Source organism: Hetaerina americana, unplaced genomic scaffold, assembly GCF_022747635.1.
Source record: "Hetaerina americana unplaced genomic scaffold, ioHetAmer1.1.p SCAF_22, whole genome shotgun sequence".
Taxonomy (NCBI): domain Eukaryota; kingdom Metazoa; phylum Arthropoda; class Insecta; order Odonata; family Calopterygidae; genus Hetaerina; species Hetaerina americana.
Window position 1 is genome coordinate 7,786,902 of NW_027286786.1, and position 15,599 is coordinate 7,802,500.

General features: G+C 41.3%; 1 protein-coding gene across 1 annotated transcript in view; it reads left to right on the forward strand.

The window, feature by feature from the left end:
* LOC139689323 (ribonuclease H2 subunit B) overlaps positions 1–15,599 on the forward strand; it is a 50,586-nt gene that overhangs the window by 31,234 nt on the left and 3,753 nt on the right. The window contains exon 6 of the mRNA XM_071586407.1: positions 476–858. Within this exon, the coding sequence (XP_071442508.1) occupies positions 476–858 (383 nt within the window). The remainder of the gene's footprint in view (positions 1–475; positions 859–15,599) is intronic.

A 15,599-nucleotide genomic window follows, 5' to 3' on the forward strand; every position in this document is an offset into this window, starting at 1 on the left:
CTCAGACTGCTCAGGTGTGAGTGGGGATGGAGAGTCCGATGGGCAGTGTTAGGAAGAGGTGAAAGGGTGGGGTGTCCTTTATCACTTGTATTCTGTTCAATGTATATGTGGAGAGAATGATTAGAGAGGCATGGGAAGAATTCAAGATGGGGATTAAATATTTTGGACAATTCATAAAATCAGATTGGTTTGTGGATGATCAAGCTCTACTTTACCAGTCAGCCAAGGGGTTGCCAGCATTTGCTGAGTGCATTGAAAATTCAGTGCAATAAACATGGGATGGGAATCATTATAAATTATACAAAGGCTTCCAATATATGTGTATTTTTGTATGACCAAATGGTCCTTACTTATCACATACAGGCATGCCCAGCTCTTGTTGTTAGTATTAATTCTTTCCCGATAGTTGGCGGGTGTAGTTGCTGTCTCCGTTCTCTGGCAACAGTTCACTCTATTCTCTGATGTTCTCTTCCAGAGGCCTATCTCAAGTATGCCCATGGTATAGTGTCCGAGTACCTCTCTGATGATCTCAGTGCCAAGTTGCTCAAGTACATGGGTCTCTCGAGCCCAGGGGTACAGGTTCCCTCCCCCCCCGTCTCGTCCCCCCCAGGGGTCGAGGGGGGGGGCATGGGGGTCGGGCAAGTTGGGGGTGGTGGCAAGCGGAAGGCCGTGGGGCCCCCCCACTCATCCCACCACCAGCAGCACCCGCCCCCGCACCTTGGCTCCCTCCTCCCGCCCCCGCACCAACTCCTGCCCACACACCAAGAGAAGAAGCCTCGGCAAGAGGCTGTGGAAACCGAATCTTCACTTGATGACCACTTCAAGAATGGCGTCCTGGATCTCACAAAGCCAGAAAAGGTGGGCCATCGGATTTGAATTGCACTTTTATCAAAAGAAGTGGCCTATTTTTTTTCTTCATAAAAAGGATGATGGCCGTTGACTTGTGGTGCGCTGAACAATGGTTTGATATCCCTTTATTCGTGAAACCTTGAATCTCCTCATTGCTCAAATGTCCTTTCATGAAATCAATTTTTTGTCCGTCCTATTATGTTTTCTCATTCGCCCGTTCTAGTGTGTGGTAGGCTACAGGGCTTTGACGTTTCTATTATTTTTAGGTTTTAATATTTTTTTACCTTCATTAGTGTTTTTTTTTTTTTTTGACTTATGGATGCCAGCGAGGATGGCAGGCTGAGGAAGGCTATTTACGTAGTCGAATATAACGAATGCTTTCCTATTAAATGTTTTATGCAGTCATTTTTATCATTATTTTCCTTGGCTGTGATATGGATTTCTCTGGTTCGAATATATAAAATAATGCCTAATGTATGAAATGTTTGTGCACACATTCTGTACCAAGGAAATCATGAGATGTGAGAAATTATTTTGTAATCTCATTCACTTGAATGATAAGAGCACTATTTAAGGAAAAAGTATTGTTGTGATATCTTCATCATGTGTTTATAAATTCTAATTGGATCACATCACCATGGATGACATTGTAATTCATGAAGTATTGGAATGCAGGCATCTGTTACATTTGCAGGGCAAACAGGGAACATAATGGATGATAGGTCAGCAAACACTTCAAAATACATCAAGGCTGTTTATTATAACAAATAACAAAAATGGACAGTCACTACAAATTTGGCTACTATAGTGCATTTTAATAGTTAGGCCTTAATTTTTATGAGGCTTATTATATATCTCAGGTCTGTCTGGACAATTATGAAATAAATTTATAATAGGTTTATATTTTCAAAACTTAAGTGTAATCAGCCATAAAATTGTGTACCTAAAAGAATGCTGAAGTTCAGGAAGTGCAAGGATTATGTTATTTGAGGAAAATGGTGTAGGGAGACTTAGGCTGGAACTTATTTATATGTTGGCACTGTCTTATTTCATATTGTATATATTTGGCAATTCTATTTGTTGCGTGGGATCGGAGGTATGACCTTGGTTCCCTTTGAACCTGCTTGCGAGACTGTGATTAGAGAGTGCTCTCTTTCTCACCTCATCACAAATGCCCTGTAATGTCATCAGATGTTGTGCTTACGATTTGTCCTTGTGTTATCTGACATTTTTGTTAGTATTATTGAAATTCCTAGCTGTTGGGAGACTGCAATGATTTCAGAAATATTTATGTGAAATCACTATCTTTCAAAATGTATTAGAGTTGCTCTGTGGTGTTACCTCCTAGTGACTAATCTCTTCTACAGGGTTGCATTGTGTTGCCCACTAGTATACTTACTTGTGTGCTATGGTTGTTTGTCCAAGTGGTCTCAAACATTGTTTGATGTTTTAAGCTAGAGTTGGCTATTGTTGGGTGTGATTAGCTGGAGATGATTTGATTTTTCTTAATGCCGTAAACTTGTGAATTCATGTGCTTTGTCAAATAACATTAACTCGCATTTTACACTAACTTACGATTTTCTGTTGGTGAAAGTTATTCATTTGAGGGTCAAGAGTATCTAATTTTGTGGGCTGTATGCTGACACCAAATATCAATTGTGATAATTGATGCAATATGTTATCCCTATTTCTCAAGGTCATAGCTACAGTATATAGATATCATTTTGCTACCTCATTGTTATCTGCCTCAGTATTGGCATGCGCTCTGGTGAGAACAAAAGCATTCACATTTTTTGTTTTTTTTTGTTGTCATCTTAATGTACAAATGCAGTTACTTAGTAGCATGTCAAAAAAATCATTTCAGTATTTTACTCTGTTTGTGGAGATGGCGGATTATTCAGAAAGTTTGCATCTGGGATTGTTAAGTAGTCAAGAGGGCATCTAAGTTACAACTTCTGTCCGTAGTGAATGTAATTGCCACTGATGCACAATGTAGACATTTTGTATGTCTCTGAGCCTACCATTATTCCTTAACTATTTTGTTTTAGAAATAACTTTTACATTTATCTCACGTGAGAATATTCATGTTTTCATAGAAATAATACATTTAAAAATAAATATATAGATTCGTCCAATATTTGGATAGATACTGTACATAAAGCTTAAGCCTTTGAAATACTGATCAACATAGTTATGCATGATAATTAGATCAATCAATATGTTTGATTTTCTGATGATTTAATTATAAATGTAGATATTATTTCCAATCTGAATTGTAATGATGATTACGTGGATAATGTTTATTTGTCCATAGATTATAAGCATGTGATACATAGTGCATAATATAAGAGAAAAGGAATGATGTTATCCTGATTTTCATTAATGAGATAAGCAAAGCAGACAAATGATTCATGTAGATATTGCCAATATTTTTTCTTAATCATAAAGATTTGAGTTTAAAAATAATCATTTGGGTTTATATGTCATGATTGTCACCTTCGGATTCTGATTTCATTGTCATTTTTGCTGAAGTACTCATGACATTATTACAGTTTAAATAATGTGGACAGTCATTGTTTTGACCTGAAGGCATAGTTTTTTTCATGGAGCCTTTCAATTCGTTTATTTAGAATGCCTGTGTACATTTTGGGCCCTAATTTAAAATTGGAGTCACTAAAGATGCCATCTCACCTTTTGCATTACCATGTCATTGTTTGAAAAATTGACTTCATTTTCCTTGTGTGCGTTGCTTGCTCTAGCAATTTGTCTTTAGTGAATATCATAAGTGTTCAGTTGACATTCACTGATTTAATGAAGCCAGAATTTTTTTGGTGTGTCAAACATTCTTACTTTATTAATGGGAAAACTCAAGATGACCCGCATCTTTTCAAAGACATATTGTTAAGGGATATTCTAAGTACACGATTACCCACTTTCGAGCCAAAGCAAACACCATGTGCTAACTGTATTGATGAACATTTAATGAGCAAGGGAAGCCATTAAAAAGCTGTGTTGGTGCATATGCAGATAAGGCATTTCTTTAAGTAGAGCCAGCAGTCTGTGCCATTGGTGCTCTGAGCCGAAAGAAATTAAGAAATTGGATGCTGATTCAGCGGAAGTTGCCACTGTAATAGGAAATAGTGGAGTAAAATCTCATGTTCATATTAGGCCAACAAGACTGACATTTGTTAAATCGCAAAAACTTTGTATTCTTGCTTTTGACGTTGAAAAGATGAACATAATGCTGTGCAATGTGATCACCTTATTCCATAGTCAATTCTCATCATTCACTGCTCTTTGTGCCCCATCGTGTGCTGTCCCAAAAGCCTGTTTTCTGTGTTCTTCCCCCATGAACAGCAATCTCACTTCCGACCCAGACTTTAGCACCCCACTCTCCTCTCTCGTCAATCCATGTGATGTATACCATGATTCATCACGCTTGTCTTCACTACTAGTCCTTCTGTCGTATCCCACCACGTCTTCGCAGGGGATATGGCGACAATTGCTACCCACGAGTCGAGTGGCTGCCTCGTGGTTAGCAGCGAGGGTAACCCGGGAGAAGAAACGTAGACAGAGGAATGCGGGATACAAGTTTATTGAGTAAATGACTTGCCCAGATTAAAGATCCCCAGTCAAAAGTATTGCCCGTCCCTTGTTGCAGCGGACGCTGCAACTCCCCTACATCCGCCAAGCTAGCACGACAACCAACCAACGACCCCCCCGTTTCGGTGTCACCTCCTTATATCGGCTCCGTCAGGTCCGACGTCATCTTCATGTCTCCCCGCGGTCAATGCCCGCTGGGTGAGCATCGTGGTCATCCGTCCCACTCACGCTCATGTGAGATGTCATCACTCCGCACTCTGGACCTGTGTACCCTTCCTCGTCATAGGTACTACTCATCCTGATAAGTTCAGAAAGGGTCCTGAACTCAACATCACATGCCTGTGATTCATAGACGTCAGGATGCTACACCTCCCCCCTTAATCAGAGAGAAACTAGTGAGAAATTGTTTCTCTCGACCCATACAATATTAATACAAAAGTCAACTGTCACTGTAATTACACATAATTATAAAATCATTAATCCCACAACAGAAAAGGTAATTAAATCGTATACAATTCAAACATACAAATACATTAATGTACATCGTAAATAACATTATAAACACTTTACCCTGTTACAGGAATAAAAATGGGGAACCACCCTTAACATACTTGAATGTCTTAATCCTAAAAATTTAACAATGATATGATCCATACCATTCATCGTTTACCCGATGACAGTCCTTCACGTACATAAGTTTGGACAGTATTTTCTCGCTGTGTCAAGTTCACTCGTTCCGCACTTTCATTTCCGGCACTGGCTTCACTCCTTAATGAATTTGTGATCTGGTCATTTGCCGAATGAATTTCACTCACAATTTTAGGTTTGAAGATTATGCACAAGTCCGTACAACTATGATTGTTGCGTCGTCTTGCATTTGGAAAGCATTTCTTGAAACAACATTTACATAAACAACAATACATTAACATTAAAAATATTGCACACAGGCATAGATAAGCACTCAGCACGGAAAGGTTTAGGTGATGTGTCATATGGCGGCTATCACGTCTTTGGTCCTCAATTAGTTTTTCCAGATCTCTTACTTTAGTACTTGCATAATTCAAGTCATCTACGTGTTGCACTAAGTTACGCAGGGGCAGGTGTTCCTGTAAGTTTGTCCACACATGTACGTGCTCTGCAGTGCAACAGTCAAAGGTTAAAGCGAGTGGAGGTATGAGGTCCTTCCTTGTACGATTGCTTGTTGCGATCATTTTTCCTTGCAGGACGGTTCCCAACCCAAACCCCTTGCAATACTTTAGAAATGTCAATTTTCCCGTCCCATTCACCACAGTGTCGTAGGGGTCTTGGTCGTTGCACAATATCGTCACACTTTCAGGATGCGGAGCGGCGTACAACCACTCATTTGAGGCCACCTGTACCCACAAGGTTTGATGTAATTCCACAATCCGCCGCTCACAAAGAGGGGAGATATTTGTGACAATTTGCAGCATTCTGGCTTCGCAGTCTTCATGAATTTGCAGTAGCTGCAAGGGGTGTAATTGCTTGCAAACTCTCCAGTTTTCTGTAACTAATTTACAGCTAGCAAATTCCTCCCTTGTGAATTTAGTGTAATACCTCTTCATTCTGTCAATTAGCAAATAATCCTTGTGTGGTTGAATGAAAATGAATCTATTAATAGTTCCGTTCACTAAGCCCGGAAAGGGTAGGACATGGTAAACGTCGAATTTCATAGGGTTACTAAGAGGTAAATACAACACATACCCTAACACTTCCTTAGACAGAAAAACATCTAAAGTTAGCAAATTCAACATAGTGTTACTGTAAGCCACACTGGGGGGGAAGGGGAGGGATAGTTCCTTAGGAATATTCACTTGCTCTCTCTTGAACACCTCGAATATCTCTTCCGGACTAACTATTTGCGGCTGTAACACTCCTTGCTTTGCGTTGATTATAGCGTCCAGTATAATCTCGTAATTACGCGTCACTGTATTCAAGGCGTTCGTAAGCTCATGCACATGTTCGTTACCCGTTAGCGTCAGTGTTATATAATTCGTTTGGTTCATCAATTCCCCTGTCACTTCATTCACAAATCCCCTTAGTTCGTTTAGTCCTTGTGATAACACTTTCTCATTTGTTTGGACATCCGTAAGAGTGCCATTTACAGCGGCTATTGTGGATTTAATCAGTGTCACATGCTCTTGCGCAATGGTGAGGAATTTAGATTGGTCATCCTTTAGCCTACTAATCTGGTCCATGTAATATGAAGCGTCAGCCTCATCTAAAGTGCCAAATAACACCTTACTAACCCCACCCAAAAAATTAAAAAGCCCTCTCCTTTTCCTTACATTGCTTCCAGCAAACTGTGAGATCAAGCGTTTTAGTCTATCTAAGTTTAACACTTTAACTTCCAATGCCGGCACCGTGGTTAAACATCCGGTTAGATGAATCCAATGCGTGTGCTGATATAACCGGCAAAACTGACTGGTCAATTCAGCATACCTGGCAACGGTCATCGCATTTCTCTCCAAATCTCCGAGGTTAACATAAGTGATCACCTTTCACTCACTATTATACAGTTCCACCTCTCCCGTATGGTCGTAAAAGAGTCCTGGGGTTTGTTTATATTCCTCCTGGAGATAATCCGCGGTCATCGCTCCTGCCACCAAACATAAACATAGGAAGGGTAGGGCGGACATCCTCACTCCACCTGAGGAGAGTCAGAAAAATAATTTCAGCCGGTTAGAATGGACTTTCACTTCTTTCCCTTTCGCTTTCTTAATGACCACGTTCACCCCGTCTACCCTTACCACCGAGTAAGGGCCTACCCATTGTGTGGAAAGCTTCTTCGACCGCCCCCCTCCTCACCGTCTCGTCAAACAATAGGACCTTGTCTCCCTCAACAAACAACTGTGGGTTGGAGGTCTTATCGTAGGCAGTCTTATTCCTCTCCTTATGCTCCAACAATATTTTCCTCGCCTTGGAGTGACTTTCTTGCATTCTTGATTTCAAGTCCTTCACGAAGTCATCGTAGCAGTAACGGGTATCGGAATTTCCTTTTTGCAACAGCCCTGGTATGTTAGCCTTTCTACCAAACAATAACTCGTAGGGAGTAAAGGTGGTAGACGAATGGGGTGTTGTATTGAAGACAAAAACAGCATAGGGTGTCCAAACATCCCAATTCTCTTGGTCCTCTGCGATGAAGTGTCGCAAAAACTCCACTAGCGTTCGGTGGCTCCTCTCCAAGGCTCCGTTGGATTGTGGGTGATATGCTGTGGTTTTTAACTTTTTAATCCCCAATAGTCGGCAGGAATTCCTAAAGACGTCGCTCAGAAAATTGCTCCCTTGGTCAGTCAGTATCGATTTAGGCGCTCCGTACTTCAAAATTATCTTCTCAACGAAAGCCTTCGCTACAGTTGACGCCTCTTGATTTGGTAAAGGGACTGCTTCCGTAAACTTGGATAGATCATCCTGGAACGTCAGGAGATACTTGTTTTCCTCTGACGTCACCGGAAGGGGCCCCACTATGTCTAAACTACACTTTTCGAATACGGACTCAGGCGTTGACGTAATTACCATCGGCATCTTAGTTTTTGGTTTTGTGAGTTTATTCTTCTGACACCTCTCACACGAGCGAATGTATTCCTCTACATCACTCTTCATGCCCGGCCACTGGTGGTACAATTTTAGTCTCGCATAGGTCCGATTCATCCCTTGGTGGCCTCCCACTGGGGCATCGTGTGCCTCTCGTAGAATTTCTTTTCTCATCTCCTTGCTTATTTCTCCGTGATTCTCACCCTGCATTTGGCTATCCTCCGAAACGTCCACCGACCATATGCGACTTAATGCATCGGCGTTCGTGTTCAATGTACCTTTCTTGTATAGGATTTCATAATCGTACTCCTCCATCTTAATTCTCCACCGCATCATTCGGGAACTTGGATCTTTAACATTAAAAATCCAAGTCAGGGGTTTATGATCCGTCATTACAGTAAACTTCCTTCCGTACAAATAGGGTCGAAAGTAGCGCGTTCCCCACACTATCGCTAATAACTCCTTCTCCGTGGTGGAGTAATTCATCTCGGCTTTGTTTAATGCTCTGGAGGCGTACGCAATCGGCAGGTCTTTTCCCGGCGCGCCTTGAGACAAAATGGCCCCTAAGGCTTTATTGCTGGCATCCGTTGTCAACATGAAAGGGCGGGAGAAATCTGGGTACTGCAAAATCGGTTCCTCCACTAAAATTTCCTTCAACTTCCGGAACGCTTCTTCTTGGTTATCTTTCCACTCAAACTTAATTTCCTTTTTCAATAATTCATGTAAGGGTTTCGCAATTCGACTGAAATCCTGGATGAATCGCCTGTAGTAGCCGGCTAATCCCAGGAAACTCTTCAAATGCCTAGTATTTTCCGGCCGTGGAAAATTGCGAACCATTTCCACCTTACCAGGATCGGGTTTTACGCCATCTTCGGAAATTACGTGCCCCAGGTAATTTACTTCGGTCTTCAAAAATTCACATTTATCTGGCTGCAGCTTTAGTCCGTATTCCCTCAGTCTTCCGAATACTTCTTTTAACCTTTCGTTATGAGAGCGAAAGTCGTTCCCAAAGACCACGATGTCATCCAAATATACAAGGCATCGTGAACCCTGGAGCCCACTCAGAACCGTGTTCATGAGTCGCTGAAAGGTGGCAGGGGCAGCCTTTAACCCGAACGGCATCCTCTTAAACTCGTAGTGACCATTAGAAGCGCTGAAGGCGGTCTTGCTTTGATCCTTACTCGCCATAGGGATTTGGTGGTAGCCGCTAGCCAGATCCAAAGTACTGAAATACCTTGCCTTACCCAATTGATCCAGTATTTCCGTAATTAGGGGTAACGGGAATGCATCACCAACAGTCACGTCATTCAATTTGCGGTAATCCACCACAATCCTCCATTTCTGCCTCCCTGAGGCATCCGCTTTCTTGGGAACTACCAGGATTGGTGCATTCCAAGCACTTCTACTAGGTGTAATTATACCGTCCCTCAGCATGTCATGGATTTGGCTACTCACTTCCCTCTTGTGCGCTTCGGGAATCCGATAAGGGCGTGTGTTGATTGCATTATTTTCTCCCCGTGACGGCGTCGGAATTTCATGCGCCACAGCCGTGGTAGTGGCAAGTTTATCGCCCGGCAAGAAAAAAACATCATTGTGACTTTGACAAAATTCCAAAAACTCCTCTGATTCTCCTCGACTAAGGTGGCTTAGTCGTAATTCTTTTCTTAATATTGCGTTTCTCGTGGCGATGCCCTCTCCCAGTTTTGGTGCAGCGATTTGGGGATCTACCTCAACTTCCTGCAAGGCCCTCGGAGATATATCACATTCGACATCCTCGTCGGTCGTGTTAATTACACTGGCCAAACATTCTCCATTCACCCCAATTGTCAGTACTTCAGCCAGATACACACCGTCCTCTAATCTTTCCCTTGCTAACACCCCTTCTCCTTGGGAATTAGTGGGTACCTTTATAACATACTCCGAGCGAGCAGGGATTCTTATCTTGCGCCCTTTGGCCGGTACATATTCTATCTCCCTTTTCTTGTCCATTACAATGTTCGAGCCCCTCATGAAAACTCTTCCTTGTCCTACATAGATCACAGCGCCTAATACCCTCAGCGAGTCTCTTCCCATAATTCCATCAAAATTTAGAGAAAAATGGGCGTCATCCATTAGCTGGAAATCCAACGTGGTATCTTTCTTCAGGTCTTCTAATGTTAAGGTGACTCTCCCCTTGGTTTCTAAAAGATCCTCCGTAATGCCTTTCACTTTTACCCTCTCATCGGAGTAATAATTGGTACCCCTTTTTAAAGAGGTAGACTTCACTAAACTTACATCAGCACCCGTATCCAACAATAAGCACAGCCTACCACTCTTACTCTCAGGGCAACTCAATGTAATTGATTCTCCTCCGTTGTTCCCAGATAAAATACCCACGTGTATTTGCTTAGGCGTTTGAGAGTTACAACCTCTCCTTTGGCCTTCCTTCCTTTCTTGTGTTCCTTCTGGAGATAAGGAATTTCCAGGCTTACCCATTTTAGAACGGCACTCTCTCGCCATATGTCCATGTTTCCCGCACTGAAAACATTTAATGCCCTCTATTTTATGTATTCCCTTTTCCTCAGTGGGTCTCAACTTTTTGTAATAGCACTTGGCGGTTGTGTGATCCAGCTTTCCGCAATTATCGCACGTTATAGAGCTTCGATCACCGAATGGTTTACCTCTCTCAATAGCAGACATAATCGCGCTCTCTTCCTCTAATGCCACTTCTACCGCTGTTGGCAGTGGTAACGCCTCCCCTTTACTTCGCACTATGGTTTGGATCCTTTCATTTTCCAACCCCTGAACGAAACAAGCCTTGGCTAAATGGTTCACCAACGCTAATGCCCCTACTTCTTCGTTCGGTTTCGCGACCCTACGGGCAGCATCACGTAATTCAGTTTGCATACTGTCGATTCGTGACCCCCACGTTGCGATGCTCTCCCCCTTGCTTTGCTTAGCATTAAACATTGCGCAGGCATAGAAATCTAGCGTTCTTCTAATCGCGTAATTCTCCTCCAAAATCCCTTTGACCTGCTCCCAAGTGTGAGTCTGCTCCCTTACCATTACTTTAGATCGTGCATCACCCGTTATTCGCGCTTTTACAAATTTCAGCAATCTGTCATGCTGAGAAGGATTCACTAGGTCGAATACTACATCGACATTTTCTATAAACTCCCGCAATTTACTTTTATTCCCGTCAAATGGCTGACTGACTATCTTCATTGCTTCGGCAATACAGCAGTAATCGCCGCTACCGGACGATTCCACCGGATGGGCCATCTTTGCAACACTAATTATTTCACGTATCGCTTCGGGATGGGGCAAGGGCAATGGGCACAAGTGTGGCTTACTTACAATTACTCCCGTCTGGGATTGGGAAACTCTTTCTCCTGCCTCTTGGCGGCGAACCCTCCGTTTGCTTCCTCCTGGCTGCGAAAGGACGACACGCGTGTTTCAACTGCCTCCTTGGCAACTCGGCTGCGTTCGAATCTGCGACCTCAGCAATCAACTCCTCTCAGTTGGGAAGGCAGCAACCACGAGGTCCTCGACGACGCTCCCGATGAATACCCCACACCTGACACCAGTTTTTTATGTCGTATCCCACCACGTCTTCGCAGGGGATATGGCGACAATTGCTACCCACGAGTCGAGTGGCTGCCTCGTGGTTAGCAGCGAGGGTAACCCGGGAGAAGAAACGTAGACAGAGGAATGCGGGATACAAGTTTATTGAGTAAATGACTTGCCCAGATTAAAGATCCCCAGTCAAAAGTATTGCCCGTCCCTTGTTGCAGCGGACGCTGCAACTCCCCTACATCCGCCAAGCTAGCACGACAACCAACCAACGACCCCCCCGTTTCGGTGTCACCTCCTTATATCGGCTCCGTCAGGTCCGACGTCATCTTCATGTCTCCCCGCGGTCAATGCCCGCTGGGTGAGCATCGTGGTCATCCGTCCCACTCACGCTCATGTGAGATGTCATCACTCCGCACTCTGGACCTGTGTACCCTTCCTCGTCATAGGTACTACTCATCCTGATAAGTTCAGAAAGGGTCCTGAACTCAACATCACATGCCTGTGATTCATAGACGTCAGGATGCTACACTTCTTTCCCTTACATCTTTGCTTAAGAGTTCCCATCATCAACTTTTTGTGTGCACTATTTTGCTTGTATTATTCTTCCCTGGGTCCTCTTCGTACAACTACAACCATTTCTCTCCTGCAAACTGACCAGATACATGTAGCATTCTATTTGCCTAATTAATGAGCTCAAATCTTAGCCTTCCACGCTGCATTGTAGCTCTAGTTTGGGGTGGGATCTACCACCAACTGTCGGGACTGATCTTCGGTTTGATTGCTCTGATGGCTACTTTGGTCTGTATGGATATCTTCCAGCTCTGTGGTGAGTCTCCTCCATCAAAATTTCCCATGTGATTTTAGATGTTAAAACTCCTCTGGAACTCTCAATGCTAGAAAATTGTTTGGAAAATTTTGATGCCAGAGACCCCTTAGAAACTTACTAGAGAGTTGGGAGACAGCTATTAATATGGCCTTGGCCTTCTTACACCATGTGAACCTTGTTACTGTTATTTTCTTATGTCATCTTCATTTTAAACTTCCCACTCTGCTCCTGCGTTGCGGTGAAACACAATGACTATGGTTTGGCTTTCTGGCTAACTATGGTTAATTATTGGCAAGTCTTAAGTGATTTTTCAATTTTGACTACTTAGTAGTACAACAATGATTTAGCTAAACTCTTAGGCTTATTACATTCTTTCCGCAGACCTCCCCATACTTCTCCTACCACTTCTTGTACATATAAACTTAAAAGCCCGGAACACTGGCCCTGTCTTTTAATTGGCCATTCTATTTCTTTCAAGACTTGATTTTGCAGTCTTAATAACATCTACAGATTATACCTATAATTCTCCATAAAGTCTGGTTGTTGTTTAGTTTCCATGTAAGATGCCTCCGGTGTGCCCCTGTGTTCTGCAATACTAGCGAATTAATTTTTAATGGAAGCACTTCACTGCTGTTTTTCATTATTTTGTTATGGTGGACATTTTTCATACCTCATGAGTTGATGAAATGACCAAATGACAGTCTCGCAGGAGCTGAAAGGAGAGGCATGAAATGTTTCACAGTTTTTGCTACAGACAAGTTATATTTTATGGTTTTCTGGAAATATATCTGTGGGATTTGATGTGTTCATTGCAAGGAGGTCTCACTCATCAGGTGGAAGTCACAATTACCGAGAGAAGCAAGAATGTCATGGCAAAACAGTAATGGTGACATTCAGAATTGGGGATTTGTGAGAGATATCATTCTGAAAATATTCATTAAATATTAATATTTGTCTCACATGGGTTGTTTTCTTTTCTGTCACCATTTAGAATATTTTAAGTTAATTTATCAAAATAAGGCATTGTGTGGCAGATGTGAACAGACCGTAATATATTGTTTGCTATGAAAACAATTTTTCTGCATTACAATAATTAAACTAGAATACACATTGTATAATATTTCCCTTTGATCAAAATCAAAGTGAATTGTATGAATTGGAATAATGAGCATTTCATCCATTGTTACAATCTTTTTTTTACACATAAATATTATATTGTCGTATGCTATAGTAATCTGGGAATAAATTAGTTTAAGTCTATGATCATAACAATATATAATCCTAAAATGATTATATTTTCATTAATATTTTTGTGTGTAGTAGTTATTGAGGAATTATATTGTTCTGCCATACTTTGAAAATAAAACAATTTAAGAGCTTACTCTCAGTGGTCCTGCATGAGGATTAAATGAATAAAAGTGACTCATTTTCCAAGGCTGTAACTTGATGATGCTTGGTATTTCAAAATCAATATTCTTACTCTACATAATCATGAATTAATTGAACTTTGAAAACATACTGTTGCCTGCCTGTAATTTATTGACCTCATTTCATGGTATGTTGTGATGCTGGTGCTCACGTGTCCCTCTGCCTCCAAAATTCTTACTCAGTCATACTGTGAAATTCCACTTTTATTGATTGGATGAAATACTTCCATTTTAGTTGGAATGGCATTTTCTTTGTATTCCATTTTTAAGTATGTGAATGACAAAGCAAGCCAATTACAAGAGGATGAGCACTGCCAATCCTCTTGCAATTTCGCTATTATTGCATTTGTGTGGTGCACATTTTATACTCAAGAGATGCATTCAGCAGGTTTTCCCAAAATTTCCAATAAAATAATTTGTACTCCTAATGCAGCGCATACTGAATATTGCCAGCAATGTACTTTGCAAAAAATACACAATTTTGAAGATATTTAAGAGATATCTTTTATTATATCAGTGTAAAAGTTTATGCGAATCACTGGAGCCGAGAAATTGTGGTGAATAACATTGACAAGATTCACAACCATTCAAAAATTCATCAGTGATTAATTAATGAGATATTCTGTAAATGTGAAGTATTTATCATGATGGAATCTGATCCAATGTTTGTAGATTGCCATGGTGGGGTGGATCTAGGGACATTTTTGGTCCTCTGATCCACACTTAAAAACGGGGTGGCCGTCACTTGTGTAGGTAAAGTTAGGAATTACTTGATTTCTTCAATAGCTTGGGAGAAGGTCCAAAAAAGGTTTTGAAAAAGTGGAGAATATGTCATGCAAATAAAATAGGAAGTTTGTGACAAGAATGCCGTTCTTTTTGATTTTGAAGAAAGTTTTTGGCAAAGGCAAAGACCATTGCAATGTACTTTGCAAAGCCCCAGCCCCACGTAAAATGAAAAAATTGCGGTAGGAGTGGTAGGACTGCAGAATACCCAGTGGCATATGAAACAATGAGAGATAAGTCACTTCATGTGCCTGCCGGATTAGGTTCCAACCCCTCAGCAGAAATCAGGTGGGGGAAACAATAATGGCATGCTTTTTGGGGAAAATTTATGTGTAAGAATCTCTAAGTTGAGTGGCCATGTGGGATTCTAGTGTTGTTTTTTAGAGTTTTGGCTCATCAAAGAGTGTTCTCTTTCTGCATCACCAGTCCCAAGCATTTAGTGTGCCTATTATTTATGCTGACTCCAGGACCCATATTACGGCAGCTTGGCTCAGGAGGGCGGCATTCATGAGAGTCAGGGTGGTCACAAAGAGCTTTTGACTTGTTTTAAACGAAAATCAAAGTACATACATATGTTGTCAAAATTACATTTTAGATTTTCATGCTCAGGAAACTCAAAAATGAATGTAAAATTTTTCCACTACTTGTGATTTCACAAACTTTTTTGTCAAAACTAGTAAAATTTCTGCTTATAATGGAAATGGTCATAGATTTTGCTTATACATTTATATTATGTGTAATAACGTTATATACTGCTAAACAATCATGCACCTACCCATTACTCCATGAAATGGAAATAAAACACCAATGCTTGGCAAAGTTTAGATTTTTTTAGGTCGTAGATGAAAATATTGCACATATAATAAAGGCAGGAGTTGCTAGAAATCTAATTTTCATGGAAAATTAGTTGCATTTTGTTTTAGCATAGGGCAAAAATTATTCACATGATTTTGTGTAATCATTAAAATGCTGTGCATAAATGAGGGAAGACTAACTTGACAGAT